The 27,981-nt window shown below is 38.3% G+C and overlaps 1 protein-coding gene across 1 annotated transcript in view; it reads left to right on the top strand.

The window, feature by feature from the left end:
* Positions 1-27,981, top strand: part of ZNF451 (zinc finger protein 451) — a 38,315-nt gene that overhangs the window by 2,088 nt on the left and 8,246 nt on the right. Inside the window, exons 2-12 of the mRNA XM_009586449.1 lie at positions 6,382-6,465; positions 6,875-7,000; positions 8,548-8,659; positions 9,277-9,427; positions 10,811-10,937; positions 12,570-12,723; positions 14,765-14,912; positions 15,468-17,122; positions 18,201-18,335; positions 22,303-22,433; positions 23,419-23,605. Coding sequence (XP_009584744.1) covers positions 6,382-6,465; positions 6,875-7,000; positions 8,548-8,659; positions 9,277-9,427; positions 10,811-10,937; positions 12,570-12,723; positions 14,765-14,912; positions 15,468-17,122; positions 18,201-18,335; positions 22,303-22,433; positions 23,419-23,605 — 3,010 coding nt within the window. The remainder of the gene's footprint in view (positions 1-6,381; positions 6,466-6,874; positions 7,001-8,547; positions 8,660-9,276; positions 9,428-10,810; positions 10,938-12,569; positions 12,724-14,764; positions 14,913-15,467; positions 17,123-18,200; positions 18,336-22,302; positions 22,434-23,418; positions 23,606-27,981) is intronic.

The raw sequence follows: 27,981 nt of genomic DNA, 5'->3' as shown, positions 1-27,981 counted from the left end.
CCCCCCCGACTAATTTCTTTAAAGATAAGGCTCATCATTATGCAGCTCTTTTTTAAAAAAAGAAAAAAAAAAAAAAAAAAGAAAGTTATCCCTGATAAAGTTGGTGGCTTTCCTAGGCAGGGGCTTTTCTTACCGTTGTTACTCTACATGGGACCTCAAAATAATATATAGTTTTATAAAGTGTTTAAATACTTCCTGACTCCTCTGTTGTCTTACAATGGCAAACAGTATTAAGGAGCATATCTGTGTTTATTTTCTGTAAACATTTGTTAAGTAAATATAAAGATTATGTACCCAAAATAAAACTCAACTAGAAAATTGAAGATCTATGTATTTTAAAATTATCTTCATTTTCTAATGCAATGTTACATTTGTGCCAAGTTTTCTTCACTATTGGTGATTTTTATTTCAGAAGTCTGAATTCAAAGGAAAACATACTTCCATAGGCCCTGGCTTATTCAATAATGACCTCTAAATTGATTTCAATTTGAGATCCAGGAAAAACGTAATTCATATACTTTGCAGCTTTTCCTTTTTACAATGTTTTGGAACATTATGCACTTCATAACAAAAGATACAGCCCCTTTCTGTCCTGGAACAGATGGAGCAGCCACTTACTTTCTTGCAAATGAATGTTTGTTTTTATTTCAAACCTGAAGAGGACTTCTGGCCTATTTTGGGAACCAATGATACTAGAAAAATTGATTCATTACAAACATTTGCCGTTCTTTGAGTTCCTACAGAGGTCTTAAGGAACAGGTAAAGTGTTTGGTTTTCCTTGTTATTGTTTTCCAATGAAAATGATATCTGAAGAACACTTGGCCCTGGGATATACCAAAATCAAGTGATTTACTGAAACATGGTAGTTACCATTTAAATGTTTTGTTTCCTTTCCCCCTGAGGTGTTAAATATTAGATATACAGACTCAAGTATTTATGTCTCTGGCTTTCAGTTGCATCTCTGAAGCAGAACTTCTATTTTTGCTCCCAACCCAAGTCAGCCAAGGACTTGGATTTTTGTATTTGGTAGGTTACTGAAATCAAAACTTTCTAAGTGCATATTGGTTCACAACATTGGTCAGTTACTCAGCAGTCTTAAAGTTGGAAATCTGCTGGGACAAAGATTGAGAGCACAAATAGTACAACTTGTGTCAGATTTTAAAAATTTATTTTAATGTAAGCTTGTTCCATGGTAATTAGTGTGTTTACATGATTATACCCAAAGATTGATTGAAATAGGGGAGGGGAAGAAAGTGAGACCACAGTTTAGGACTTCTTGAGAAAACTTCTGGAGGCACTAAAAATGAGCTTCACAGAAGTCCTTGAGAAGAAACTGTCCTTGGAGATGAATATGAGGTTCCATCTTTACTAGCCACCAATTAAACAGATTTGATTATATAAAATGTTACAATTGGTATTTTGCATAGTATAGTGAAATTACAGTTTTTTTGATTTAATGCTAATGCTTTCAACCAAAGCTATGAATAACAGCAGAGACACCACAGCTGCCTGGAGACTCAAAAGACTATTTGCTATCAATTAAAACCTAGAAATTCTTCTAATAACCAAAATAGCTGTGATTTAGCCATTAGTTTATTGCTTAGTGGCATGGCTGTTGGTGAGAAGAGTGGCTTTCGAAGGTTGTTCAGAGAAGTAATTGAGAAGTGGAGCACGGGGGTTTTTTGTTTGGGTTTGTTGAGGTTTTTTGAATGTGAAGGATCTGCTTATAAGCTGTGGAGACTGAGCATATCTTAGTACTGAGCATTGATGGCTTTCTGGGTGCCAAGTATGCCAGTATGGTCAGCTAGAGAGGCCACAACTTTCAGCTGTTCATTGAGTGCTTGTCCATGTTGTTTCTTCTGTAATCTCAGGCTCTTTATGCCAAGGTACTTTCTAGCTGGTGGTGTTCATCTTGTGGGGAGATACAAAGAGTTGGATGAAGCTAACTGATCCTTGGCTGCTTAACTCTCCTACAGTGATGGACTCCTTAGGGTTGGCACTATCTTTGCATTATGTTACTATTTAGTTTAACCAGTTGGAAAAAATGAAATAATTAAAGGTCTCTTAACTTTCATTTTGGGACTCACCCTGCATGGAGATGAGCCAACAGAGCACAAAGCTAAATTCCTGATGTTGAGAACATTACCTCCATGTGGTACTGGAGTATTAATTGGGAATGTTCACCAGCAATATCTGCTCTCTGTTGCTGGAAAAAGGATATGTTTCACCTGGCACCACTTCTCCCATCAAGATTAAAAATACAGGAAGTCCATCTGAAGCTATGGCTTGCATGAAATTCTCAGAAGGCCTTTCTGAACATTTAAAGGGGAGAGTAGTCCTAGACTCAGTCTCGGTCCATGAGGATGATTTCTATCCTGGGCTACTGAATAAAGAGGCTTTGAACTTCCGCTTTCATTTTGGTATCAAGACCTTTTGGCAGAGAGGAGCACTGCTGTCAGGATGAGCTCAGGCTGAAGTCACTGTCTCTTCAGAAGTAGTATTTGGAGTCTTTTCTATGTAATGGCATTCAGCTGGGATGGATCTGAAGCAGTGTTGTGACATTTAATGATGGCTTTCAGTCCAGGTTTCTCATATATTGACTGAAGCAGTTGCTGAGTGAATATACTTAGGATAGGTTTATACTGTTTTCCCCAATTCTTACAATTTCTCAAAATAATCTTTTGTAGTGCAGACGAGTTCTTGATCAGATCTAGGATTGTAGTCCTTACACTCTTAATTTCCGTATTTGTTTTTAATCTTCACCTAAAGATTAAAGTACCAACCAATGAAACACAAACTAGCCTAAATAAATGCATGTTTGGGACTTGCGTTATTATTCAGGAGTGTATATAGGCAGGGTCCCCCCCCCCCCATTTTATTTTTGTGGAAAATAAGGGTGTATATCTTTGAGGAGTCATTTTAAAGAATTACCATGTTGCATTTGTGTTCAAATTGGAATGCAACCGAAAAAGTAGTACACAAAAATTGTGCAGTAAGAGGCACAGAATTCGGAAGGAAAAAAGAAGGCTTCTTGTATGCAAACAACATTTAAACAAGTGTAATATTACTTGTGTTAAATTGAATTTACTGTTCTGGTCACTAGAACTTCCTTGGCTTAAAAGCAAGTTACTCTGCTGTTCAGCTGTCAGTCTCCTAACTCTTAATTAGTTGCTGAACCTAGGGAGTAAGTAACCAGAAATAAGAAAAATCGCTGCATTTGAAGAAGCTACAGCTGTTAGCTACAGAGTTGAACATTTCAAAACACATTATTGAACTGATTGGACAGTCAGGTGGTCTGAGTGTGTCTTGGAACTGTTACTTGCTAATGGCTGTTGTTTAATGAAGATTTAATTTCTTATAAGTTTATAGAGGTTGTCAGTTTCTACAAAAGCAAATCTATAATATTTTTGGGGTTTTTGGGGGGTTTTCAGGGTTTTTTTGGTCTTTTTTGTAAGATGTCATCTAGAAAACCATGTTCTCTTTATTTATTTAATCATAAAAAGTTAAGCACTCTTTTGGGGTAATTGAAGGCCTTCAGCTTGATTCATATAAGCTTTTGTCATCTGTCCAAGATCTCATCCCTCTTCCTTCCCAGTGAGACAGTGAGGACTGGTTATGCCTGGCCAGCTGAACAGCTTTATAGCCTTGAAAGGTGGAAGAATGTAAAGAATGAGATGCAGTAAGGACAGAGGAGAGAATTGCATGCTGCTGTTCTCGCCGCTACTTTTTATGAGGCAATAAATCTTCCTAGCCTGCCCTAGTTGGTTGATGGTTAAGATCTTGAGGGCACTGCCAAATATATAGCAGAAATGGTGGATGTAGTACTGCACCTCTTCAAGAAGTGAGTCTGCTGACTATCGTAAGTTCTTCTTCTGCCTGGAAAACTTAACTTTCTAACAAATAAAGAATACCTTTGAAGTATGTAACAGCTCTGTGGTATCTGCCAGCAATATAGCCAGACAAATGGCTGATACTGCAGTTCAGTCAAAAACTATTGTCATATGATGTAGATGGCATTGCATGTACAGACTTCAAAGAAACCCCCCCCCCCCCTTAAACTATCTTTGGTTTTGGTTTAATTAGTTTAAGGTTAGCTAATAACTTTCAGAGTTTGGATGGGAAACTTTTTATGTTAATTTTAGTTAACTTTGCCTCTCACTGCAGATGTGTACACATGTGACCATGGATGTGAGTTAGGGTCACTAGGAGTATTTTCGTTTTGTGTATGTAGACTTACTCATCCTGTTTTGTGTTCATTATACTGATTATTTAGTTGGCATGTGGTAATGATGTAGCATGATACGGGGTTTTTTTTGCATGACATCAGGTTATGTGAACATAGTGCTTCATTTTTTGCCTTTAAAAACTGAAGACTCTTGTCGCAGTGAGTGTGGATGGAGATCCAGACGTTATTGTGTAAATCTTCTTTAAAAAACTTCTGACCTATGTGCTTAGTTTAGGTTGCTGTTTTTAATTTTTCTTCTCCGTTTTCTTTTTCATGTTTGTGCCAACGTTCTGCTATCTACCAGAAGCTTGTAGTAGAAATGTTAAAATTGGTATGAATGGAGAGTGAATGGTTATACACACATGCGCGTGTGTGTGGAAGAACCAGACAGAATGAAAAAAAGGAGGCATACAAAGGCATGTAAATCAATTGGTGTTGATACTGCCTAGACTAGTAGGTCATTGAGGTCACAGACCATTTACATGAAGTTTCTGAAGATTCTCGGATCAGGAAAGCAAGGGACAGCATTCACACAAATTAAAATCAGGGCTTAAACCATTAAGATGATTGCAGAAGACAAAAAACAAGGCTAGAGCCTTAAGACATCCTAAGGAAACAAAAACAATCAATAACCTTTAGTGACAGAGGAGGGGCAGCATGGAGAGAGACAAAAGATTGGAAATATACAAAAGAAGCACATAGCTGCCAAGCTAGGAAGGATAGAGAAGACCTAAGTACTTGTTGATAGCCAGGGTCCTTTGTCCTCCCTGTCGCTGCATGGAGTCCTGACCAGGCTTCCTGGATGCGCATCTTTGCAACCGAATGCTGGACAGACTATTTGGACTATGTGTCTTTGTGCTTTTGAGTATGTGGTGTGAATGGGTGAAACGTGTTTTCTTTTAAAATAAAATGACCTCCCCCCTCATTGTGATTCCGATACAGAGAAGACACTTGTAACCTGCTTCTGGAATATCTGCTCAGAAAGGAGTAGCCTTCAGGGATTAAATATGTACAAAACCATTTCCCACTTTCTTAATGTTTGAAGTGCCTAAGGAGTTTAATTTCTTTTTGTATTGGGTCTGGCTGAGATGGAATTAATTTTCCTATAGCAGCCCTCATAGTGCTGTGCTTTGTATTTGTAGCTAGAAAGGAGTTGATAACACACCAGTGTTTTGGCTACTGCTGAGCAGTGCTCCCATAGCATCAAGTCTGTCTCTCCAAAATTCCCCCCTCACCAGTAGGCTGGAGGTGGGCAAGATTTTGGGAGGGGACATAGCCAGGACAGCTGACGCAAACTGACCAAAGGGATATTCCATACCATGTGATGTCTGCTCAGCAATAAAAGCTAAAAGAAAGGGGGAGGGAGGGCATTTATTATTACAATGTTTGTCTTCCGGAGCAACCACTACGTGTACTGAAGCCCTACTTCCCAGGAAGTGGCTGGATATCGCCACTGATGATGGGAAGTAGAGAATAAATCTTTTGTTTTCCTTTGCTTCCGCATGCGGCCTTTGCTTTTGCTTTATTAAACTGCCTTTATCTTGACCCACAAGTTTTTTCCCATCTTATTTTCTCCCCCCCATCCTGCTGAGGAGGTGAGTGATAGAGCAGCTTGGTGTGCACCTGGCATCCAGCCAAGGTAAACCCACCACATTTTTGGAGTTGGAATTTAATTTGTGTCTTTTAAAAACAAACAAACAAAACCAAAACAAACTCCGAAAAACCATTTAGCATTGCTTAGTGAAATCTAAGAGTGTTCCTCTCTTGGTAACAGCTTGCTACCCTATTACCATGGAATTAATGGCGCAAGTTCAGTATCTTTAAAAATGTAGATCTAAGTTGATTGAGAAGGTGAAGAATATAAGGTTATTAAGCAAGCCAAGACTTTAATTTGATTTTTTTTTCCCTAGTTGATATCTATATGTTAAGTTGATATTTTAATTATTTGTGAATACTTATTTATTTGCATGTTTTACCGATTTTGTGGATTAGTCTGTTAAGTGGAAAAGTTGCTATGCACACTGTTGAAATCTTGGTGAAATTCTCCTTCAGGTATTGCTAATGCTGACAATGTGCTGTAATGAATGCAACATTTTATCTCTGAGGAGGACAATTTCATGCTTTTGTGTATTTGTGGTTTTAACACTTTTTTTCAGGAAGGACCTTTAAGACCTGTACTTGAATGCATTGATCTTGTCAGCAGTGAGGATGAAGAACCTAACAGCAGTTCTTATGTTCACGTGAGTATGTTGTAATGTATTTTGGGACGACTTGGTTGAATAAAATAATTAGCCTCCTGTATTTTTTCCCATCAGTTACTCTTCACAAAAAACTTGTTAGAGGGATTTTTAACAAGTAATAAATACATAAACCAATATTAAAGTCTTTTGATTTTCACGTACTGTTGAGTGGAGGGCAAGAATGCCAACTGTTCATTTTTTTCCAGAGCCATTTTCTGCCTTCTTGAAATGGACTTGGAACTTTTATTTGGCTTTCAGTGGTTTTAGCAAGTGTGTTGAAGAAGAATGTCACTTTGCTAGCGACCTCAGAAGTCATTGTGTCCAGTCTCTAGCCTGTAAATGTATCTGGCCTACTCCCAGGCCTGTTACTTAACAATTACCAAATAAAAGTTTAACTTTTCAATTATAGAGAAATACTAGGCATAAAGATCACATTGACTATCAGAAAGAACGAGTTGCGTCAACCTTGGATCGTCTGGCACGCCATGTTGAAGTAGAGAAACAGCAAAAAGAAGAGAAAAACAAAGCCTTTAAGGTATTGGATGTATTTTTTTTCAGTAGAATTGCATAATACAGGCCTTGTAGTGACGAGTGTGTTTGTTTTCACTATTAAGTAAATAAAAAGATTGTTGAGCCAGACCTGGAACTAGCCAGACCTGAGATTTTTGCCTCGGGCATCGTTTGAAACACAATACAGACTTTATCTTTTCAGTGGCTTTTAATTGATCAATTTGCTCGTCTTATTGCTGTTCCTAAGAGGGGGAAAACCCCTAACTTCATGCAAGCCAATGGCAAAAACTTGTTCTCTTGTTTGTATATGTAGCAGAGGGACCTTAACATCAATTATTCTGGTTAAATAATAACAGTTATCACAAACCACCATGCAGCAAACCTAGTTATCTACCTGCTTTTGTCTGAGATTTTTGGGAAGCCGTTTGCCACGTTAAATCTCTGTATCGGGTAATATTTTATAATGGGATAAAATTTTCTATGTGTAAGGCATAATTTTAATGTTGAATCCTATTAATTGTATTGTGCAGCCATTTGAAAGGCATTGATTTTTTATTTTTATTACAAACTGGGAGGTGCAGTCAATAGGCTTAAGGGTAGGGCTGCTATCAGCGGGATCTGGACAGCTTGAAGGAATGGGCTTACAAGAATCTCATGAAATTCAACAGGGACAAATGCAAATCCAATATTTGTGGAACATGCTGACTTTCCAGCCTAATTTTCTGAACACCCTTAATGGCTTTTAAAGTCACATAATTGTATTATAGTTACAGCTTGTTATAGTCTACAATACACTATGCAACTGTAATACAACAGAGTAAAAGGCTGTTAGATATAATCCAAGGTAGCCTTGAAGTCCAGGGGCCTACATCCCTTTCCTGTCTCTTCCACTTAGAATTTGGCAATCTGTTAATGTCTCCACATACAGTTTTTCAAGTGTAAAGTGGAGTCAGATATAGCTATGTAGCTTTTAAAGTAGTCTGAGAATGAAGGCTAAAAAATCCTTTTGTTAATGATGAATATTTTCCTACTGGGCGGCTCCTCACTCCTCATCAGGTAATGCAATCTGCAGAATTAAATTTTCTCTTCAAAGTTAAACTGCCTTTTTTTTTTTTTTTTTTTTTTCCTCGGCAGTGGAATAAATTAACTCTTTGGTTTCAATAACCATTTTGTGTTGCCTTTTTTTTTCCTTAAATTTCATTATTATTTGTTTCTTTTTATAGTCTTATAATCTTAAACATTTTCTTGGTTATGTACATGCTTCAGAAACTTCAGTAGGTGCAGTAAAAGTAAGTTAATTGACCTAAGCTGTAGCTTTTATTTAGGACATAAAAATTAGTAAAATTTTTTTAATTTATTTTTTTATTGCTGTTACATTCCATCTTTATTGTGTTATATAGAAGTCAGTCAAGTTGTGAGATTTTTTTTTTTTTTGCCCCTCTTAGGGTTTTGTAGGTTTTATTTCCTTAGGTTTTTAGAGACTCACATGTAAGTTTTGGTATACATACTTAACCTTGAATTACTTTTTTTTAAATTTGATCCCCACCTTGCCTGATATGTTTTCCTCTTCAGGAGAAAGTTGATTCTCAATATGCTCACGGGTTGCAAGAACTAGAATTTATTCGGGAACACAGTGACACAGAAGCTGCAAGATTATGTGTGGACCAGTGGTTAAAAATGCCAGGTAAGAATAGGAAACTAAGTTTCAGTGATACGTTTTCTAAGTCCTGCATTGCTGAACAGAAATATGATAATTGCATTGAGTAATACTGACATCAAGCTTGCACGTGCCTTTTACCCGTAACCAAATCTTACAATACTAACTTTGCTACAGTGTGGCATTTGAAAGGTCTTATACACTCATTTCCATAAAAGCTATTCTTCTAATGTTTTCGTGCTTAGAAAATTTAATATACAAAGTCTAAAAACCACTAAGGCAATGTTAACTACTTTTATAAGCAAAGTTGCTAGAAGGAAAAATATTACTGTTGAACTGTTGCTCAGGAAAATGTCTACATAAGTAGGTATAACTTCAGGAAGTTCAATCAATTTAAAATATTACCTGGAGGAAGGGTGTCAAAGTGTTTGAAAAGTAATCCCACTGGGAACTGAAGAGACAGATTCTTCAACTGAAAGAGCAGACTTACCATAGTAGGATTGAGTTACAGTGCATTGTTAGCTTGCTTTTAAGAATCAATATAACTTGCTTTTTAAATGCTTTAGGGGTTGTGTGTTATTTTGTTTGTTTTCCTAAGCCTCTATGATTCAGATTCTAGTTAAGTGCTTTGTTTTATAACACAGGTCTCAAACCAGGCACAGTTAACAGTGGAAAAAGGGGTATTTATAAGAGGGCAGGTCAGACGCAAGTCAACAGCAGTCCCATATCTTGTCCTGTCATGCATTGCAACAGAGAGTTTGATAATGGACATCTTCTCCTAGGTCACCTGCAAAGGTAAGGACATAATGCAAGAGCTCAGTGCAAGAAATAATAACGAAAGAAAATGCTTGAACTTAGGACATCAGCATCAAGTCTACTTTAAACTGTGTATAGTGACAAAATTCCATTTGGAGAGCAGAGTAATACGTTACAGATTTTATATAGATGATGTGATGAACTTCCTGTTCGTTGGAACAACTTCCTGTTGATTGCTTTTTTTTTTTCCATTCAGAATTGATTTCTTCCTCTTGTTAAGCATTTTTTAATATCTGGGTTTTTTTGAGAAACAAGATTTCTTTTCTCCAGTTCTGTTATTTCTTTGTCCAAACTTGAAAAAGTGCAAAAAGCTAGTGTATACAACTTGATGGTAAGATAAAAAAAACATCCCTTTAAAGAGGAGCAAGAGCTATAGGCCAGACATCTGTTCATAGCTGATCATAGCTAGTCAGCACTCACTGTGTCTGGGGTCAATTCCAGCATATACTGCCTTTTAACTAGTGAATGTGTCAGCGTGAAGATGGTAAGGAGACAAGCTGAGGGGGAGTGTTGTGGGTTAACCCCGGTAGGCAGCTCAGCCCCACACAGCTGCTCACTCACCCCAGTGGGACAGGGAAGAGAATCGGAAGGGTAAAAGTGAGAAAAGTGAGAAAACTCTGGGCTGAGATAGAAACAGTTTAATAAGTAAAGCAAAAGCTGCGCATGCAAGCAAAGCAAAATAAGGAATTCCCATCGGCAGGAAGGGCTTTATCACACATAACGGTTACTTGTGAAGACAAACGTCATCACTCCATCTCCCCTTCCTCCTCCTTCCCCCAGCTTTTATTGCTGAGCACGGCGTCATATGGTATGGAATATCCCTTTGGTCAGTTAGGGTCAGCTGTCCCAGCTGTGTCCCCTCCCAGCCTCTTGTCTACTCGCTGGCAGGGCAGCCTGAAAAACAGAGAAGGCCTTGACACTGTGCAAGCACAGCTCAGCAATAGCTAAAACATCCCTGTGCTATCAACACTGTTGTTCATAAATCCAAAACACAGCACCATACAAGCTGCAGCGAAGAAAATTAACTCCATCCCAGCCAGAACTAGTGCAGGGAGATAAAAATAAATACATTTTAAAAATCCCTCTTTAGGAAATCGAGGCTTTGTTAGTTCTCCTGCTCTTAAAAACAGCATGATTCCTCTGCAAAGTGGTTGTTATAACAGGTAAGCTGCAGGGAGAATCACCTCTGTACAGGATACTTCAACTGATACAGTTAGTGATAGGGGAAGTGAGGAATTTTAGAGTTTAGGTTGATTTGATAGGCTTTTGTCCAACAGCTTCAAAAGACAGAATTTTTACCATTAAAAAACCATTTTGACTATTTAGAGGGGACTAGTTTGTTAATTATTTCTTCCTCTCCAGGTTTGATCATTCTCCTTGTGACCCAACAGTCACATTGCATGGACCCCCAAATAATGCTGTTGCCTGTGTGATATGCTGCAAAAGATTTTCAACCTCTCAGCAGTACAGTGATCATCTTTTATCTAAGGCAAGATCATAAGGATAAGTAACTCACCTGACTGAATGTAGTAGAGGGTTTTCATGACGTATAATTATGCACTGATTTTCATTTTTTTCCTGCTGTGTTTCAAACACCTGATGTATCCCGACAGTATTCCCATTAGATCTGACCATTAGGTTGTATTTTCCAGCATACTTTCAACACAACTGTAATTCTGTCTTGAACCTCTTGTTCCTCTATTGGTGCTTGTCGAAAAGGTGTTCCCTTTTTTTGCATCTGCAAAACTATGAAAGATAAAGGCAAGAAGTTAGGGTGAAATAAGTGATGGTAAAGAGAAGCAGCGGAAGGGAGATAGGGAAAAAGAGGCAACAAAATGAGAAAAGAAACTTGAGTGATTCAGATGCAACTGTTTCTTCTCTGTTTTCAGTCTCTCTGATAGATGTATTTGCTGCTACTCACTAGTTAACTTACAGAAGGGAAAAGGGTAATGTAGCATTTGAGTTTTGATTTGAATATAAGCTAATAGTATTTGCTTTTTTTGTTGTTGTTCCTCCCTACCTCCACTCTTTTAACTTCTTTTTTTTGATAATTTTTTTTCATAACTTAACACTGTAAAACCTCAGTTCAATGACAGATGCTCAGGTGTTATCTTCTGGGTGCATGGTTTTATTTAAGCAGTCTGATGTTGAATTGGATAATGGATAGCATTTTCAAAGTTTAGTGTTTTAATAACAAATATTGTTGTGTACCCACCTAGTCTCCAGAAGCTGTGTTAAATTCGGGGGAAGTTTTAGATACTCTGAAAATCGGACTACTTTTGGCTAGTAGTAGTAACTCCTGATGCATAGTCATACCTGACAAGCTTGAAAGATTGCATCATAGTTTGTCCCTGCTCTTTTTCCATTGCTTCCAAGTTGTGTGCCTGCAGCGTGTCCAGGGGCTCTAGCAGCAGTTAAAGACAAGTTTGGGAAATAGCTCTTGCAGCAGGCAAGAAGATGAGTTTATTTTGGTGTGGAAGAATGGAGACATAATCCTAAACAAAGCTGTGGAAGAAAGCATAAGCATATAATGAAGATTCTTTGAGTGACATAAGAAAGGAGTAAGCAAAAACGTCAGGAGCGAAATTGAAGGATTTTTTCCCTGAAGGCAGAGATCTGAAGTTGATGTAGAACGCAAAGTGGGGTGGAAGGAGTTGACTTCAATAAAAGTCACAGACCTGTCAGGCTGCTCTGAGGAGCAGCATTTTGAGAAGCTGAAGGTTAGCAAGATTAGGGAAGAACCAAATCAGGAAAAACAGCTGCTTTAGTGACAGAAGGAGCTTTTTCTGAGAGTCTGGGTAAAGGGACTAGCTAAGAATTGATGGAGCCCATAGTTCCTGGGGAAAGTGGTTGCTCCCAGTGGTGCAAGAAGGGAATGGAAAAGTTGCCAGCGTAGTAAGGATGAGTAGCTAAGTTTGACAATGGCAGTTTGGCCAGTCCCTTGTGTCTCATAAGCTGAAGTGCATATGGGTAGGCTGTAGATAAACATAAATGTGGTAGTTGAATACCTAAAAGTGAAAATATTACCACAGAAGGGAGTGAGGAATGGAAGGACATGAGGAGAACTGGGACTGGTTTCTTGAGTTAATATTTTTCCTAACTAGATCATTTTCTCTTCCAGCTAAATGAAAATGACGGACATAAAACAGATCTTCCTCCACAGCATATTCAGTGTTTTGCATGCCCAAACTGCTTCCTCCTTTTCACCAAAAGAGACGAATGCTTGCAGCATATGTCAGGAAAGAACCACTTCCTCCAGGTTTCTAAATTGAGTGGTATGTTGCTGCTAAGTGTACTGCTTTTCATTCCTTCTGATAATTGATCCTTATTATATTAAATTACTTATATTTTTCTGCTGTGTAAAAAAGCTTAAGGTTTTTAAGTTTGTTTTTAATGAATTCATATTTTTCTTTTAAGGTCTTAAATGTAATACAGTTCTGTAAGAGGAGATGCTTTGAAATTCATATTTTAGTGTAGAAATTATTCCTCCATCACAGTTGCTGTAACGAGAAGCAGACTTTCCTTTATCTCTGTGCTGTCAGGTCTCTCATTTAAGCTTCTCATCCTCCAGTGACTCTGTGCAACTACTGTCCTAAATAAGTTTACATTCAGCCTGTTGATAGAAACTCAGATCAAAACATAAATTTCTTTTTCAATTCCAGTCACACTGGCTGTGATGTTCCTTCCCCTTACTGTACTGTCTGAAGTCTGCTGGAGGCTATTTTTCTTGTCAGTGTCCATGGCATTCATGATGGAAAAGACCTATGGAAGTTTCTTCATCATATAATTGCAAATTTAGCCTGCTTAGCTGCAACAGTGCTGCCGGTCTAATGCCTTGCACTGGCCGCATTGCTACTGAAGGCTAAAATACTGGTTATGTTGTGAGGTGGTAACATCCTGAACCATACTTACTAGATTCTACAGAAGATATCCATCTGATCATGGTCTTGAAAACAGGGTTAATGACTATCATAGCTGTACTGACTTTTTAGCTTTGACGTAAGCAATAGGCGTTAAAGCATTTACTTTAATGTTAGGTGAACGGCTGAGACAGATGAGATATAGATGGAGTTGACTTCTTATTTAAGAAGCTGCCATATTTTAGATAGTGTAGCTTTCAGGATAAGCCTACATGGCCAAAAGGATTGGTATAGTTATTTCTTATCTTCATAACTATATCGTCTACTTCTGCCCTCCCCCAGAGTGGCTGCAGAAGGTGTACAGTAAAGACAGGCTTAGAAGGAATCTTCCTGCAGGTCGAGTCAGTACTGCCATCTTCATGGAAGCGACAATCAGCTGCACAGTTCTGAGTTCTCTTATGTATTGTAAATCTAATGTACTTTTATTCTGAAATAGGTTATTAATTCTGAATGTACTGCCTGTAGATGCCTTTAGAATCAGGCCATAGGTTTTAAAAAAGATTACTGGTGAGCTATTGTTTTGAAAAGATTAAAAGCACAAAATAGTGTGTTCTTCTTTAGAGATGGATAGCACTTAGCTCAGAACAAAAAAAGGAAGTGCTCCATTTTTTCCTTTGCATTGGTAAATCTTCATGATTAATATTATCAGCATGGTCTGTAAGATCTGGCAGTGAAGCTAGTTGAAAGGCATAACCTCAGATTACTGCCTGCTGATCATCAAATCTTACTAAACAGAAAATTCAAAGAGAATTTGCCTCCTAAGATGCAGAACACTAACAGCAATATATAGTTCATAAGCCATTTCCCATTCTCTTTTCAATAGAAAATTTTTTATTCTGCTGGTACCTGGAGTTAGACATGGAGTATGTACTCGGAACAACAGAAAGTCCTGCACCTAAACATTTAAGGAGAATTAATATTGAGGATGGGAAACAGAGAGAGAGATGGTCAGAGTATGTGGGAACTTGTTAAATGAATTGCATACTTCTTTCTTTTTTAAACACACTGTGGCTTTAAACAAAAGTGTATGTAATACAGTAAGAGTAGACAGGTGGTGACAGATGGAGGGGAAGAAGGTCAATAAGAACCTTCCTAAGAGAGGCATCTGACCTGACCTTAGAGAAGGAGGAAAAGGGAAATAGAGTCCGTCACCGAGTATGAAAAAGCAAGATGCAAAGAGGTTCAGATATGAGATTGTTACAGAAGTTGAAAAAATTAATGCAGTTTTACTTAAAGCTTCCATTGCACAATTACTGTGACTCATCTGACATATGGTAACGTGTTTTCTGAACCCTGTGACAAACAAGTACAATTGTAACTATGTCATCTGATAGCTGAAATACTATGAAAGAACTCTTTAACGTGTGGTTGCACTTTCTGCCATTCCATATTATAGATGAAGTGAAGGCTGGCCTTCCTCTACCTTTCCCATCTTATGCAAAGAACCTTCTGATATCTCTGTGCAAAGAGGTCCCCTTCCAAGTGAAGTGTATATCCTGCTACCAGATACTACGCTCGCATATGGAATTAACAGCTCATTTCAGGTTTGTGAGAGACAACGGTCTTTGTAACGTGAACATCCATAGATGGATAACAGATAGGCAGACATGTTCTTAGTGGTGCTAGTGGATTTCTGGGCATCTAGGACTGTCTGGATGTTGACTTTCTGGGTAAACTATCAAAAAACTGCCCCCTTTCCATCTCTTTTACCCTGCCTTACCCCACACAATCGACTATAGAATGCTGATCAATATCTGATCTTTTTTGTTACTTTCTGTAACAGAACAGCAGAACTTGATCTCTGTTCCACTATATCTAAGTTGGCAGCATTTGATTTCTAAAGTGTACCGAGTAACAACATAAGCATCAATCTAAATACTAGTTTTAGAAATTAGCACCTAATTCTCTTTAAAGTGCAGAGACTAAGTAGGCATTGCATGGTTTTGTTGGCAAGCTACTAGGCGAGTTAAAGTATACAGAGGACACTATTTCCACACATTAATTGCTGCAGCTACTAGGTAATATTTCAAAGTATACCTGAAAGTTTAAAAATGTTTCAGGTTATGATATAACCTCTTTATTTTTTTAATCCATTCTAGAACACGTTGTCGTAATTCTGGGCCTGTGGCACTGTCAAAGAAGAGCATCTCCCAAGTTGCAGAGATATTTAAAACAAAAGGTCACTGTGAAAACTGTGATAAACTGTTTGCTGATAAGAATCAGATCACCCAGCATAAGCAAACCACTCAACATAACATTAAAGTTCTTACTACAATGGAAGAGTCCATCTTGATGTTCTGTCATATCAATGGAAAAAATAAAAATCAGTCTCATTTGTGCCATACTGTGGATCGGTCAAGACCACTGCTTAAAAGACACTTGACTTCAAATGAATCTACCAGTGAAAGGGGGTCTACTCCTTCAAAACGGAAGAGTGATTTAAAAGATAAAAATGGAGATCATGTGGCAAACCAAAGTCAAGGTAGTGCTTGCAAAGTAAAAGCCTGGTTTTGTGAATGCCTTCAAAAGTTTTTTACAGAAGAGTCAGTAGAAAAGCACATTTTATCAGCAAATAGGATCTGTCACAAGTGTGCTGTGTGTGGAAAGCTTGCTGAAAATTCAAGCATTATCCGCCTGCATATGAGTCGATTCCATGGAGGAGCACACTTGACTAATTTTCTTCTCTGGTGCAGAGCATGCTCTGTAGATCTTCTCAGAGAAGAGGATATTATGGGACACGTGACTGAATTTCATGGTGGACATAGTTACTATTATGAACAAGAAGCTCTAGAAGAGGAACCTATGCCATCCGCTTCTGATGCAGCGTGCGTTTCTGCAGCTGAAAGGAAAGACTGCAATCCTAGTTCTATGGAACTCTCCCCTGAAAAAAGCCCTATTCTGGGAAAATGGCAATGCCGCATTTGTGAGGAGATGTTTGAATCTGAGGAAAGCGTTAAACAACATTGCATGTCGTTAGAAAGCCATGCATTTCACAGATATTGCTGTGGCTTATGCAGAAATCACTTTCGGAAATTAGGAACGCTACAGCGACACTTCCAAGAGCATCATAACCAGGAGATACAGACTAAATACTTCTGTGGCCTTTGTGGTAATCTCTTCTTTGACACAGAAGAAGAATTTCTAATCCATTATAAGGAGATTCATAGCATAGACTATGCATTTGTGCCTGAGCAGATGGAAGTATCAATAAAAAAAGAGGAGGACTTCCTCCCAGTAGAAAAAGGAGACTGTTTAACTTGTGGTTGCCGGACAACTTATGTTTCCAGAATAAACAGGAGGAACGATTATGTGAATTGTCAGAAAGCCATGCTGCAAAAAGGAAACTTATGGTTTCGATGCTGCTTCTGTTCTGCAACTGCACAGAATTTTGCTGACTTGAACAGTCATCTCAATAGTCACACGTCAGTGAAACGTAAGGAAGAGATGTATGTCGTTAGATGTGCTGCGTGCAACAAAAACTTCAACGATCTTCAGAGCGCACATCAGCACTATCACACGAAACACTGCTTCTTGCAGAAACCTGATCTATCAAGTCTTGCATCAGAATCGGAAAATACAGTATTTAAGTTCACAGCAAGTGGGGCTTGTGTGGACAGAAAACCTCACAAGCTAAAATTTCAAGCATCTCCGTCTAAGACTCAGGAAAGACCACAGTCGTCTCCTCTGCAGGGACCAATACAGGGAAAGAAAGAAAAAAAAGAGAACCCAGCACACTCTGAAGAACCTGGTGAAGGTTTGTAGAATTTTTTTTTTTAACATTAGAAGAATAGTGTTGTCTTTAACATACTCTGTTTCAATGTCAGTACAGTATGTAGCATACCACTTGCCTACATCCAGTCTGTAAATCAGCTCGGAATTTAAAATCCGTTATTTCTCAAAGCTGCATTTTCAATTCTCGGTATTTGAGTTTCCAGAACTTGGACTCAACAATTTATTGCTGTATGCATGCAGTCTTTAAAAAAACAAGAAGTAGGCAGATGTGAGAACCCTGGGACTGAAACATTTAATTTTCAAATTAATTGGGAGCATAATTTGGTGTTAAAAGGAAGAGGACAGTCAAGGACCCCAAATAGAGATCTAACTCCTAGAAATGTAAAAGTGGTGTATAATACCCACACATTCAAGGGAAACTTGTCTTCTTTGTATGTATATTTGAGCCTGGTCGTGCTTTCTGTGTGGGCAGTCCTATTATAACACCATCTTCTCAGTTTCCTTAGCTTGCCAAAAAATAATTTCAGCTGAGAATTTATATTTTCAGTAGGTATTAGGTTTTTTTGCCTTGAGCATGCAAATATTTTTTTGAAGTTCATGTCACTTCCAAGAATGACATCAAGAATGCTGAAGGTGTACCTTGTGTTCAAAAATTGGAAATGTTTTTAATTACTCATGGTGTCATAATGCTTTTGATTAAAAGGTTGACATTTATGTTAGGTATACAGCAAAAAGTATGTCTCTAAACATTTTATGTGCTTTTATGCATGTAAGCAATTAGTCACAGAGACTTACCATAGTAGGGGGTGCACAGTTGAATATTAAATAGATTATTAACATGTCTCACTGCAGGACAACAGCTGCCTGTGCCTACCACAAAACTATCCAGCTCTACACCATCACATACCACATGTCTCATTTGTGCATTACTAAATGCTACTTCAGTTGATTTAAAAAACAATGCAATCACTAAATAGGTAACTTCTAGCTTATAGAACAGTTAAATAAATGAATTTTCAAAAGCATATCTTAAGTTGATATATGTTGGTTGACCAGAAAGTCAGGTGAACTTTAAATGTGTCCTTTTTATCCCACTGAAGATGGTGAACTTCCTGATCTTGACTACCTGAGTACCATGACTCACATAGTGTTGGTGGATCTGGACAACTGGGGAGGCTTATTCACGCAGCTGCCAGCTAACCTGAACCAAGGGACATTTATCTGGGGCTTTCAAGGTAAAGAGTCGTTGAAGGAAATAAGAAGATAAGATTAACAAGTCTACACAGAGCAGAGATTTTTTGAATCTGAGAGAATGAAGAACAGGAACAAGCAGCCGCTAGGGCTTCTTAAGTCGCAGTGTCACTCACCATGTAATAGAAGTGTTCTTGAACTTTTCTAACTCAGTCTTAACCTCCTCTGCTCTTATTATTCCTTGTAGAATATTGTTCCAGAATTGCTGAACGGTTTAGGAGTCTTTCTGGCTTCCCTGCTGAATTTACTTAGGCTGTATCATACTAAGTTTTCATAGTTGTCAGGACTGCCATAATACTCAGAGATTATTTTCTTTCTAACTCCCAAGTCCTTCTCATAATATCCTTTTTCTTTTTAGTTCCAAAAGGCACGATTTTACATTCTTGTACTTGAATTTTGTTCTGTGTCTGGCTTCCTCCTTAAGGATGTCCCTGGTCATCCTGTATCTCGCATCTGGAAGATACCAGTAGTGGTAACAAGGTGATTGATGGAACTCACATTGTTATGGGTTTGTAAGAAAAGTTTTAGCGAAGTCTATTAATAGCATCCCTTTAACTTGATACTTTTCCTTACCTGACTATTCTTGAACCATGGCCACCTTGAAGCATGTCCACCTCGTGCTTTCTCCACTGGTTTTCTCTTTATCTGCCTTTATAATTATTTTGCCTGTGGTACATTGAGTAGTTCAGTAAAGTCTAGATAAGGGATAGTTTCAAAATATGTATTGCCTGAAACATAGGCATCATCTTAACAGACTTGTAGGAATTGTCAGGTGTGTTTTACACTTAGTAAACACCATTGCACTGCACTTCTTTACTTAATGTTCTTGATTATCTCTTCCTTTAAAAGATAATCAAGAACATCCTGAAAGCTGAGAGTTTTCATGCTGCTGAAGTTGGACAGAAAAACCTGTTGTGCCTGAATCACTTTTTTTTTTTTAACTCTTAGAAATAGGTATTCCAGTTAGCTGATGAAGGCACAGCAAGTATGTCTGTAATGTAACGTGTAAGTTCTTCAAACAGTCAGCTGTGCTCCTGGACCTGTAGTCTAATGTCTGGTTGTTAGGACTTTTGGGGACGAATCCTCTGGTCTTCTCTGTTAAAGCTGGTTATGCTCCTGAGTTTTGTGTTCTGCTTGAGCATTCCTTCTCTATCATTACCTGTATTGTCATTACCTAGCCTTTGGCCTCTCTGTACATCAACAGCATTCTTGTGCACGTGCACATACGTGCACAAAGCCACAGAAAATACTGATTTTGAGGGTTTAGATTATACCTAATCATCCTGGATTTCTGTTTCATCCTTGGTGCCTGGCTGCTCCATTTATTTATATTTTCTTTTCTATATGGCTGAACAACCTATTGTTTGTTCTTACTATCTTTTGTGAGGCTTTGCCCAGCTTGACTTACAGTCAAATTTTACTTCACCTCTGCACTCCTTGACTTCTAAGGCTATTGTGATTGGGGGTTTGATTGTGGTTTTTAATTGCTGAACGTTTGTTGTTTATTTCTAGAGTTATTCAATCCACTTGGCCTTGGAAAAACATTTTTCTTTTTCTACAGATAAAAATAAAAAACTATTAGGAATCTGACTTGAAGAAATGTCGGGCCTGTTTTGACATCTAAACTCCAAAGTTATTCTGTCTGGGTTTTATAAAGAATTACTCAGTAAAGAATAATTTTTCACAGTTATGTCAAACTTTCCCCACTTGAATTCAGACACTTGCTTTCAGTCATACTTTGTTACTCTATTTAATTTACTCAAAACTGGTTTGTCATTAATTGGCCCAAGCTTGTTTGTTATGACAGGGTCTTCTGTGCTGCTACTATTTTTCCAAGGTTAAAATGCCCTGTTTTGATTCAGTAAGAGAAAATTGATTGAACCCAGAATGTCTGAACTGTATTAGGTCAGAGAAGAGACATTTCTGACAATATCTAAGAAAAAGAAATAATCCATAGTATTAGTGTTACTAATCTATTGTTAGAAACCTCTGTTAATACAATAATCTTACCCAAAGGTACCTCTGTGCTAGTTAAGACACTGTGCCCCGGGATGTTCCAAACACGGGCACCTGCTGGCACAGCACAGCCCGAGTCAGTGCCACTCAATTTCTTTCTTCCCAAATGGGGTTGCTGTGTGCAGGCTGCCTCGTGGGAATGGCCCCTGGAGCACTTGAACTGAAAAACCTATGCCAAAGAGTTAATGGTGATTAAAATGGGCCATATTCATATCAGAGAACACTTTAGCAGTTTATTAGCGTCAACTATATTGTTACAGAGCCTGGGAACACTAAGGCTTTATTGTTGTCAGTGCCCTCTCATGATAATGGCTTACAGAGTTATTTGATGCATGCTATTCTGGTTTGTTTAGCCTGTGAAAATATAGCGACATCCCTGTCTCTTCTGATTTTTTTTTCTGCATTTCCCAAACAGCATTTTGGATTTTTTAAAAAAATTATTTTTATATGGTACTTTTGCATTATTTCTGTTATTCCTATTGCTAATACAGCCTTAGCTTTGCTTTGAGTTTCCTCCTTTGTATTGCCCAGGCTCTATATTGTTTCTCTTTTTATGTATTCAGTTGTCCTTCACCCAGTTGTGGTCTAGCTCTGCCAGAGTAAATACAGCTGTCCTGGTCAAATGTTTATGTTGTACGTTTATGCAGCCAAAGACCAGGGTTGGTGATTACAAGTCTTTCCCAAATAGCAGAGACCAAGGCTGTCACAACAGATGAGAACAACTTGCAAATACCATTTTTCTCATGGACAGATACCCCTAAATCGTTTCTGTGTAGCTGTTGCTAAATCTTTGAACTTTGAGATATTTTTGGATACGCTCTTGTAGCCATTAGGCTGAAAAGGGAAAAAAAAAAACCCAGGAGAAATCTACTGAAGATTGCTTCTACTTCTTTGTCAGACTAGGGGTGGGCAGCCTGTTTACTTGAGCCTCAGTTTCACATGTCCTCACATGAAGTGCCATCAATGACTGCTTTCACTTTCCATTCAAAATCCTTTCTTACATCCAACCACTCTATCATCTGGCAGGTAAAGCAACATTTTTTCCTTCCCGTTGCAGATCCATTATTTCTTAGCAATGGGGAATGTCATGAAATTCTTATTCACTCCCTTTAACCTGTCGTTCCATTTGTTTGTCTTTTTATGTTGTCATAGTAACTGCCAGCTCCTCTGTTTTTCCCTGTCTTCTTGAGAGACTTGCTGCTCCTTTCCTTTCTCTTGCAACCTGTTTTAACCTGGTATTCTTTTTATCTGTAGCAGACCTGTTACTCAGCTTGACTCTATTATCCAGCTGTTTTCTCAGCCAGTAACTACATGTTTTAGGATACTGTTGAGAAAATTCCTGCACTTAATTTTTCCCCAATTGTAGCCTCATTTTGCTTATCCTTTACTGCATCAAAGTGTTTGTCAGGACTCTAGATTTGTTTTGGCTGTTGCTTTAGTTCTTGGATCCTCTTTTTAAAGAGTTCTGACATGTGATGTGTCAGGCAGTTATAGAGTCTGTTGGAAATAATCTTGGGCATTACATTAGCACAGGATTCCCTAAGAGAAGCATTTCTGTTGCTTGTACTATGTTCCCAGAGCTCCTCTGCTTCTGCACGTTAACCATAGCTGTGCTTAAAACTGGAAAAAATACATCCTTGTGTCTAAATGCTCATCATATCTAGAAGATAAGTTTTTCAGGATTAGAAGAAAAATTCATACAAAATTGAATAAGAGTCTTTGTGTAGGATCAGGCTAGCTACTCTCTCCCTTTTTGCTTTCTAACCCAAGAACAAGGGTTCTTTCAGGATTTTGGTTATATGTTTATTTCAGCTTTCACAGTGGTCAATGTGAATGCCTTCTTGCATTCTTAATTCATGGTGGCATTTCTGTGGTTTTGGCTTTTTTTTTTTCTTTTTTTTTCTAATTTTTTAATTTTTCTTCTTCACTGTTTAGGAGGATACAGCAACTGGAAGCCTCCAGTGCAGTGCAAAATTTACAATTATCTTAAGAGGATTGGATGTTTCTTTCTTCATCCACGTTGCGGTACCAGAAGAGAAGCAGCAGACTTTGCTCTCTGTGTTCATGTAAGTTAGTGCACGCTTTCTTTATTGTTGTATTTCTGTACCCAGAGAAGAGTGGCAGATGATATCTGCTGTTGATGTTAAGTACTAATTTCAGATGAGATTATTAGATTCTCTTCACGTGACTTCTGCGTCCCCTAAAAAGAATGATAAATCTGTCATTGAATTGAGTGGAGACAGTGTGTTGAGAAGTGATACACTTTTTTTTTTTTTGCTCCTTTTTTCTCTTTCCGTAGGAATACAAAAGTTAGCCCAAATAGGACATCAGTCTGTTGTGGAGGGGAAAGGGGCTGGTTAGGGAATGAAGAATAAAAAACCACAATTCTTACAGTTTCTGTTTCAGAGAGAAATGTAACTCGAGCCTCTCTCTTCAAGTAGCCCAAATCTAGACCCATCTTTAAGATGGAGTTGGATGGGTGCCAGTTTCAGAGACCCTGTTGGGCTGACAAAGAGCAGTGCCTCTGTTCAGTAGACCACAGGCTTTGGCTGGGTTGGGAGAGGTGCAGGTGAAGGACAGGAATCTGGGATGCCATGGGGACTCATGTTCTTAATATAGTGCTTTATCAGTTAGATAAAACTACTTGAGAATCTAATTATATGATATAAGCATGTTTTGCAACAGTGTTTGTATGTTACATTACACTTTTTTATATTACACTTTTTTATGATTAAAATGCTCTGCACAGATGACTTGTTTTATGTGGAAACGGTTCTGAAATGCTGCTTTTTAGGAATTTGTTCCATACTCCATCTGTACTGTTCTGGTAGCCATTTCCTGTATCTATTGTCATATGTATAGAATAAATGCAGTGTCAAACTGGTGAAAAAATAACCTTGCGCAGTGGTATAACGTGCATCGGATCATAAAAGTGGAGGTAAGTTGCTGTAGAAGGCTTTCCTATGAAGACCTGTCTTACAAAAAGCTAGCCAAACCCCACGAGATAAAAACATGGTCGCAGTTCAGCACTTGTCATTTTTTTCCATACAGGCTGGTCGTCTGGATGCACACCTGCCCAAGCAAATTCCTTTCACTGTACTTTCTGGAGACAAAAGCTTCCTGGAACTGGAAGCTCAATTTAAGATGACCCAGCGGTCAGCTCGCATCCTAAATCCTCACCACATTGAAGGAGACATGATATGTGCCTTGCTAAACAGCATTTCAGATACCACAAAAGGTAGAAAGTAAACATTAAACACAGTCTTTCCAGTAAATTGATGGTTCTTTCCAATAAATGAATTGAACGCTTGTGCTGGTAACACAAGCTGTTGCTTGATGCTTCTTGTATTGTACTGGTATTTCAATGAAATATAGATCAGAAAATCAATTTGCTTGGGGCAAGCTTTGAAACCAGACTTAATTAAGCATTTTTATTCAACATAACAAACTCTGTCCTCCCTGTATTCTTTATTATAGCAGGAGACAAACTGTTGTTTCGGTCTGAAAACTCCTTTCTAGTTAAAGAGAAGTTGTTTAGAGCACTCTCGCGTGCATATTTATCAATTTGTACTCAAACCTGCTTTGCTTGATTTGTTCTGGGTCTGAAACAAACGTGACCCTGCTAAAGCATCATTATTTCCCAAAATATCTCTGCCTATATTAACTCCGATTGTCCTCCTGGCTACTTCCGGTCACTTGATTAAGTGTCTTCACTGCCACATGGCTCACACATCCGTTTGGAGGGAGAATATCAGTGAAAGCTTTTAAGTTCTCTAGAATGCCATATTCTAATTAATGGCACGCTAAAATGATCACACTGTGTTTTAGGATAATCAAAGAGGTTTGAGTCAGTTCATTTTCATGCAAAGCATACCAGAGCTGAGATGAGTTTTAATACTTCTCAGTATTTTAAAATATCTTGAAGTAAGTTTTCCTAGAAGACCTGACATTTCTCTATAGACACATTATTGCTTTTTCTGGCTTCTTGTTGTAGTTTTGGGGGCTTGTAAATTGAGTGCATATTACAGAAAGTTGTTTCTGAATTAGCTCTAAACTGTTTTCAGAAAAATACACTGCTAGTCTTGATGCAGGTGTATGAGAGCTATCACATGGTGCTGCTGTTCTACCAGGAAGATTGAAGTGGAGTGCTAGCACTGAATGGTGAATTGGCATCAATCGATTAAAGGGAAAAAGAAAGATGGGATAATTAAATGGTTTCCTGAAAAAAAATTATCTGCAGTGAGCTGGAATTGATTTATGTGCTTCTGATAGAGAAAAGGTGCTTACAGAGTTTTCTGGCTACCGCAGGCATTTGCTGGTCCAGATTTTTCAGCATTTGCTGGAGATGTGATTCCCAGCCAGAAGCAGCCATACCAGTAAAATTTCTTGGCGTAGTTAATTACAGAACTGTCACTTTCACTAGTGCAGTTCATTTTGCTCAAGGGGGAAGATGACTTTTCTCCACAGTTATCCATAAAGCCACGCACTGAATCATTGCATTCCCACTAGAAATGTTTTCTTTGTAGAGCGTATTGAAATTCCTGGATTGATAGATCTCTTCTAATGTAATTACAGCTATAACTATAGATTAATGTGGGAGGCTGTTTTTGCTTCAGGAGCTTTGCATATTTTTGGGAGGAAGAGTTGGAAGAGAGCTGTAACTTGCAAGCAGTCAATTCAGCTGTAAGTCAATTTAGCTGTAGGGGCTTCCTTTCTTGTACAGTTTGTTGTGCAACTTAACAATACAAGATGGTGGGGAGAGGGGAATAATTGTTTTGCTACATAAGGGTACTCTAGCTCCCGGCCTGGGTAGTTTTGCTAGTATAGCTTTGTTCACTGGCTGGGGTATACTGACTCAGAGGTGATGACTTTGATCTAACCATTTTCTGTGTATAAATTATATTCCAGTGGGTTTTTTTATATTGGTCTTGCTTTCAGAAGTTTCCTAATCTAACCCTTCTTTCAATGTCCTCTACTACGTTAATATTTAATTTACTCTTATGGTGAGGGGCACTATTGAGAGGCCCCAGATCTTAACTTGCTGGCTGGCTGGTCGTCGTGCATCCCACTTAAGTTATGCCTGTGGTTGTTACCAAAAAAAAAAAATACTTTGAGCAGGAAAGTGATGAATCACACATGAGTCGTTCGGCTGTCGGTGTTCCCTGGCAAACTTGTAAGGAACAGAATTGTCTTGAGCCATCCTTGGTCCCTTTCTCCAGTCAGTGTCGGGGTGGGGGGGAGGATGGATGGACGGACGACCCAGAATAGTGAGAGTTGCCTTTGCCTCTGTTCCTGTATTAAAACAGGACATTAGAAAATTCAGTTTTGATAATAGGCCTATGTTCGCTGTGTAGTGGGGTGATGTTGTTACCAAGAGTCTATACAGTTTTGTTTTTTTTTTTTAAAAGATAAAGCCACTGCAGAATACTTCCCTGTGTGGCTCAGCAGCATCAGCGAGCATTTGCAAGTCTTAGTGTGGCAAGACCAGTATCAGAGGGCTGACATGGAAAGTCGTGCCATATATCATAGGCTGGTATAACCTGTTGTCCTGTTACAGAAATGCAGCTGAATATAAGGAAATATAAACAAGAATTGGTTGCTTTGAGACTTTTTCAAGCCTATGGCTATTATTCTGGAGGGAGAAATAGGTGAGAAACAGTTACCACAGAGAATTGTGTTGAAAAATATAAGGCAGTTGTTGATACTGGATAAGCTTCAGAATGAAAAAGCTATTTCCCTGAATCACCTTCACAGAGTTATCATTAGCTTGTGAGCAGCTGGATTGTGTTTGGATTGGGGCAATCTCTGACAGTTGCACCTTGTGAACCATTTTACCATGTCAGCAGAAGTGCTGTGGGAACTGTGGTACGTGCATTCATTTTAAAATAAATAAATAAAAATAAAAGTTCCTGAATATGTTGCAATAGGATATCAACTGTATGTTACCTTAGGAGACCATTGACTGTAGTGGATGCATGAGTTTCCTTTGAGGTACGAAAAGAGTAGGCAAGACGTTTATTCTTATTTGCTCTCTTCTGCTGCTAAACCTCAGTTCATAAATACAGAAGGTTTGTTTTTTTTTTTTCTTTTATGCTGAAGGAACGACACATGATGGGAGATTCGTGCATGTTAACGGAGTGGTTTGAAAAGGGTAGAAGAGAAGAGTTTTCAATGTCTCCTTTTGTAATTACTTTGCAAAGAAAAGTTTGTAGCATGCAGAAAAACACCATCATTCCCTTGTCTATGTCTTGACGCTTGATATCTAGTCATGACAGTACTGCTACAGCTTATACTTTTAATGAGTGCTGGACAATGTTGAGGGCAAAGCTGATGGTAGGTTAGGGGTCATCATACCCATCATACCCATCATGCCACGACTTCTTGGTTGACAAAAGTGATTTTTGTGTATGTTAATGGCTTTAGCTTAACTGTGTTTCTCACAGTCATATTCAAATGAGATCCTTTATTGACTGAGCTTTTAAGTAAAACAGACTTTTTTAATAATAAGAGGACCAAATTTTTTGGAGTATTTCTTTTCCTTTCTTTTAAAGAGCCAGGCTGTCTCACGAGACTGTCAAAATCAATGGTGTAGTGATGTACTATGTACAATGATGTACTACAACAAATAGCCACTGCGCCTCTTTCGCTGACCCATAAGGTTCTTTTCCACAGTGCTCAAGTGGAGTTGTCAGTCTGCATCTTCAATCTGCTACTATTGCCTGAAATGTTTAAATACTACTGAATGCGGCTTCTACGAGAGCATATATTTGGAAGGGCAGGATTTCAGTTCATTTTGATGAATGCTGTTAAGCTTCCTAGCTCCCACTATCCCTTTGGTTTACGTATAGCCAACAAAAGAATTTAAGAGGAGTTAAGAATTAATTTACAGAAGACATTGAGAATAATTGCTTGCCTTCTCAGTGGTCTTTGTTTTTGTGTTTTTGTGGGTGTTGAGGTCCAATATGAATACCACATCTGACCCCAGTCCCTGCTTTTTCCGAACCTTCAGTTAACACAGACTGCAAATGACTAAAGACAGGTCACAGCCTCCAGCCGCCAAAGAGACTGTCCAAAGAGACTGAATGTAAAGGGCATGAGCATCTGCAGTGTGATGCACCATGAACGAATGGTAGTTACTCTAGTAAGAATCTATTCCTTTATTTACACTGTTATTACAGCGGCCACAGCCTATTGCAGTAGGGAGTGATAAGAAAGTCACCCTTGAGTTGTAACCTTGTGTTTAGCTACAACAGGAAGTTATTATTGGCTTTGGTATGTCAGTAGCATCTCTTGTGTGCATCTTTGAATATATGCATATGCCCTAGGGAGAAAGCAGTGTATTAAGACCTAAGATAATGAGTCTGAACAAGAATTGTAGCCAAGTGGATGAACTGGGAAGACCTCACCACTCAGATCATAAAAAAAAAAAAAATCCTCAAGGTTTAGTTTAATCTGGTTGTGAATTTTATAGAGGTGTGTAAGATGAAGGTTAAATGGAAGTCTGAGTGACTGTCATGGTATTGGCCACAGTTTCAAAAAAGGCAATTGGAGGAGGGTGGGGCATTGAGACCTTTATTTTTAGTTATGCTACACTTGAATGAACAGATGAATGAG

The sequence above is a fragment of the Fulmarus glacialis genome, unplaced genomic scaffold (assembly GCF_000690835.1).
Source record: "Fulmarus glacialis isolate BGI_N327 unplaced genomic scaffold, ASM69083v1 scaffold8951, whole genome shotgun sequence".
In the NCBI taxonomy this organism is placed as follows: Eukaryota; Metazoa; Chordata; class Aves; order Procellariiformes; family Procellariidae; genus Fulmarus; species Fulmarus glacialis.
This window is presented reverse-complemented; position numbering and strand designations above follow the sequence as displayed.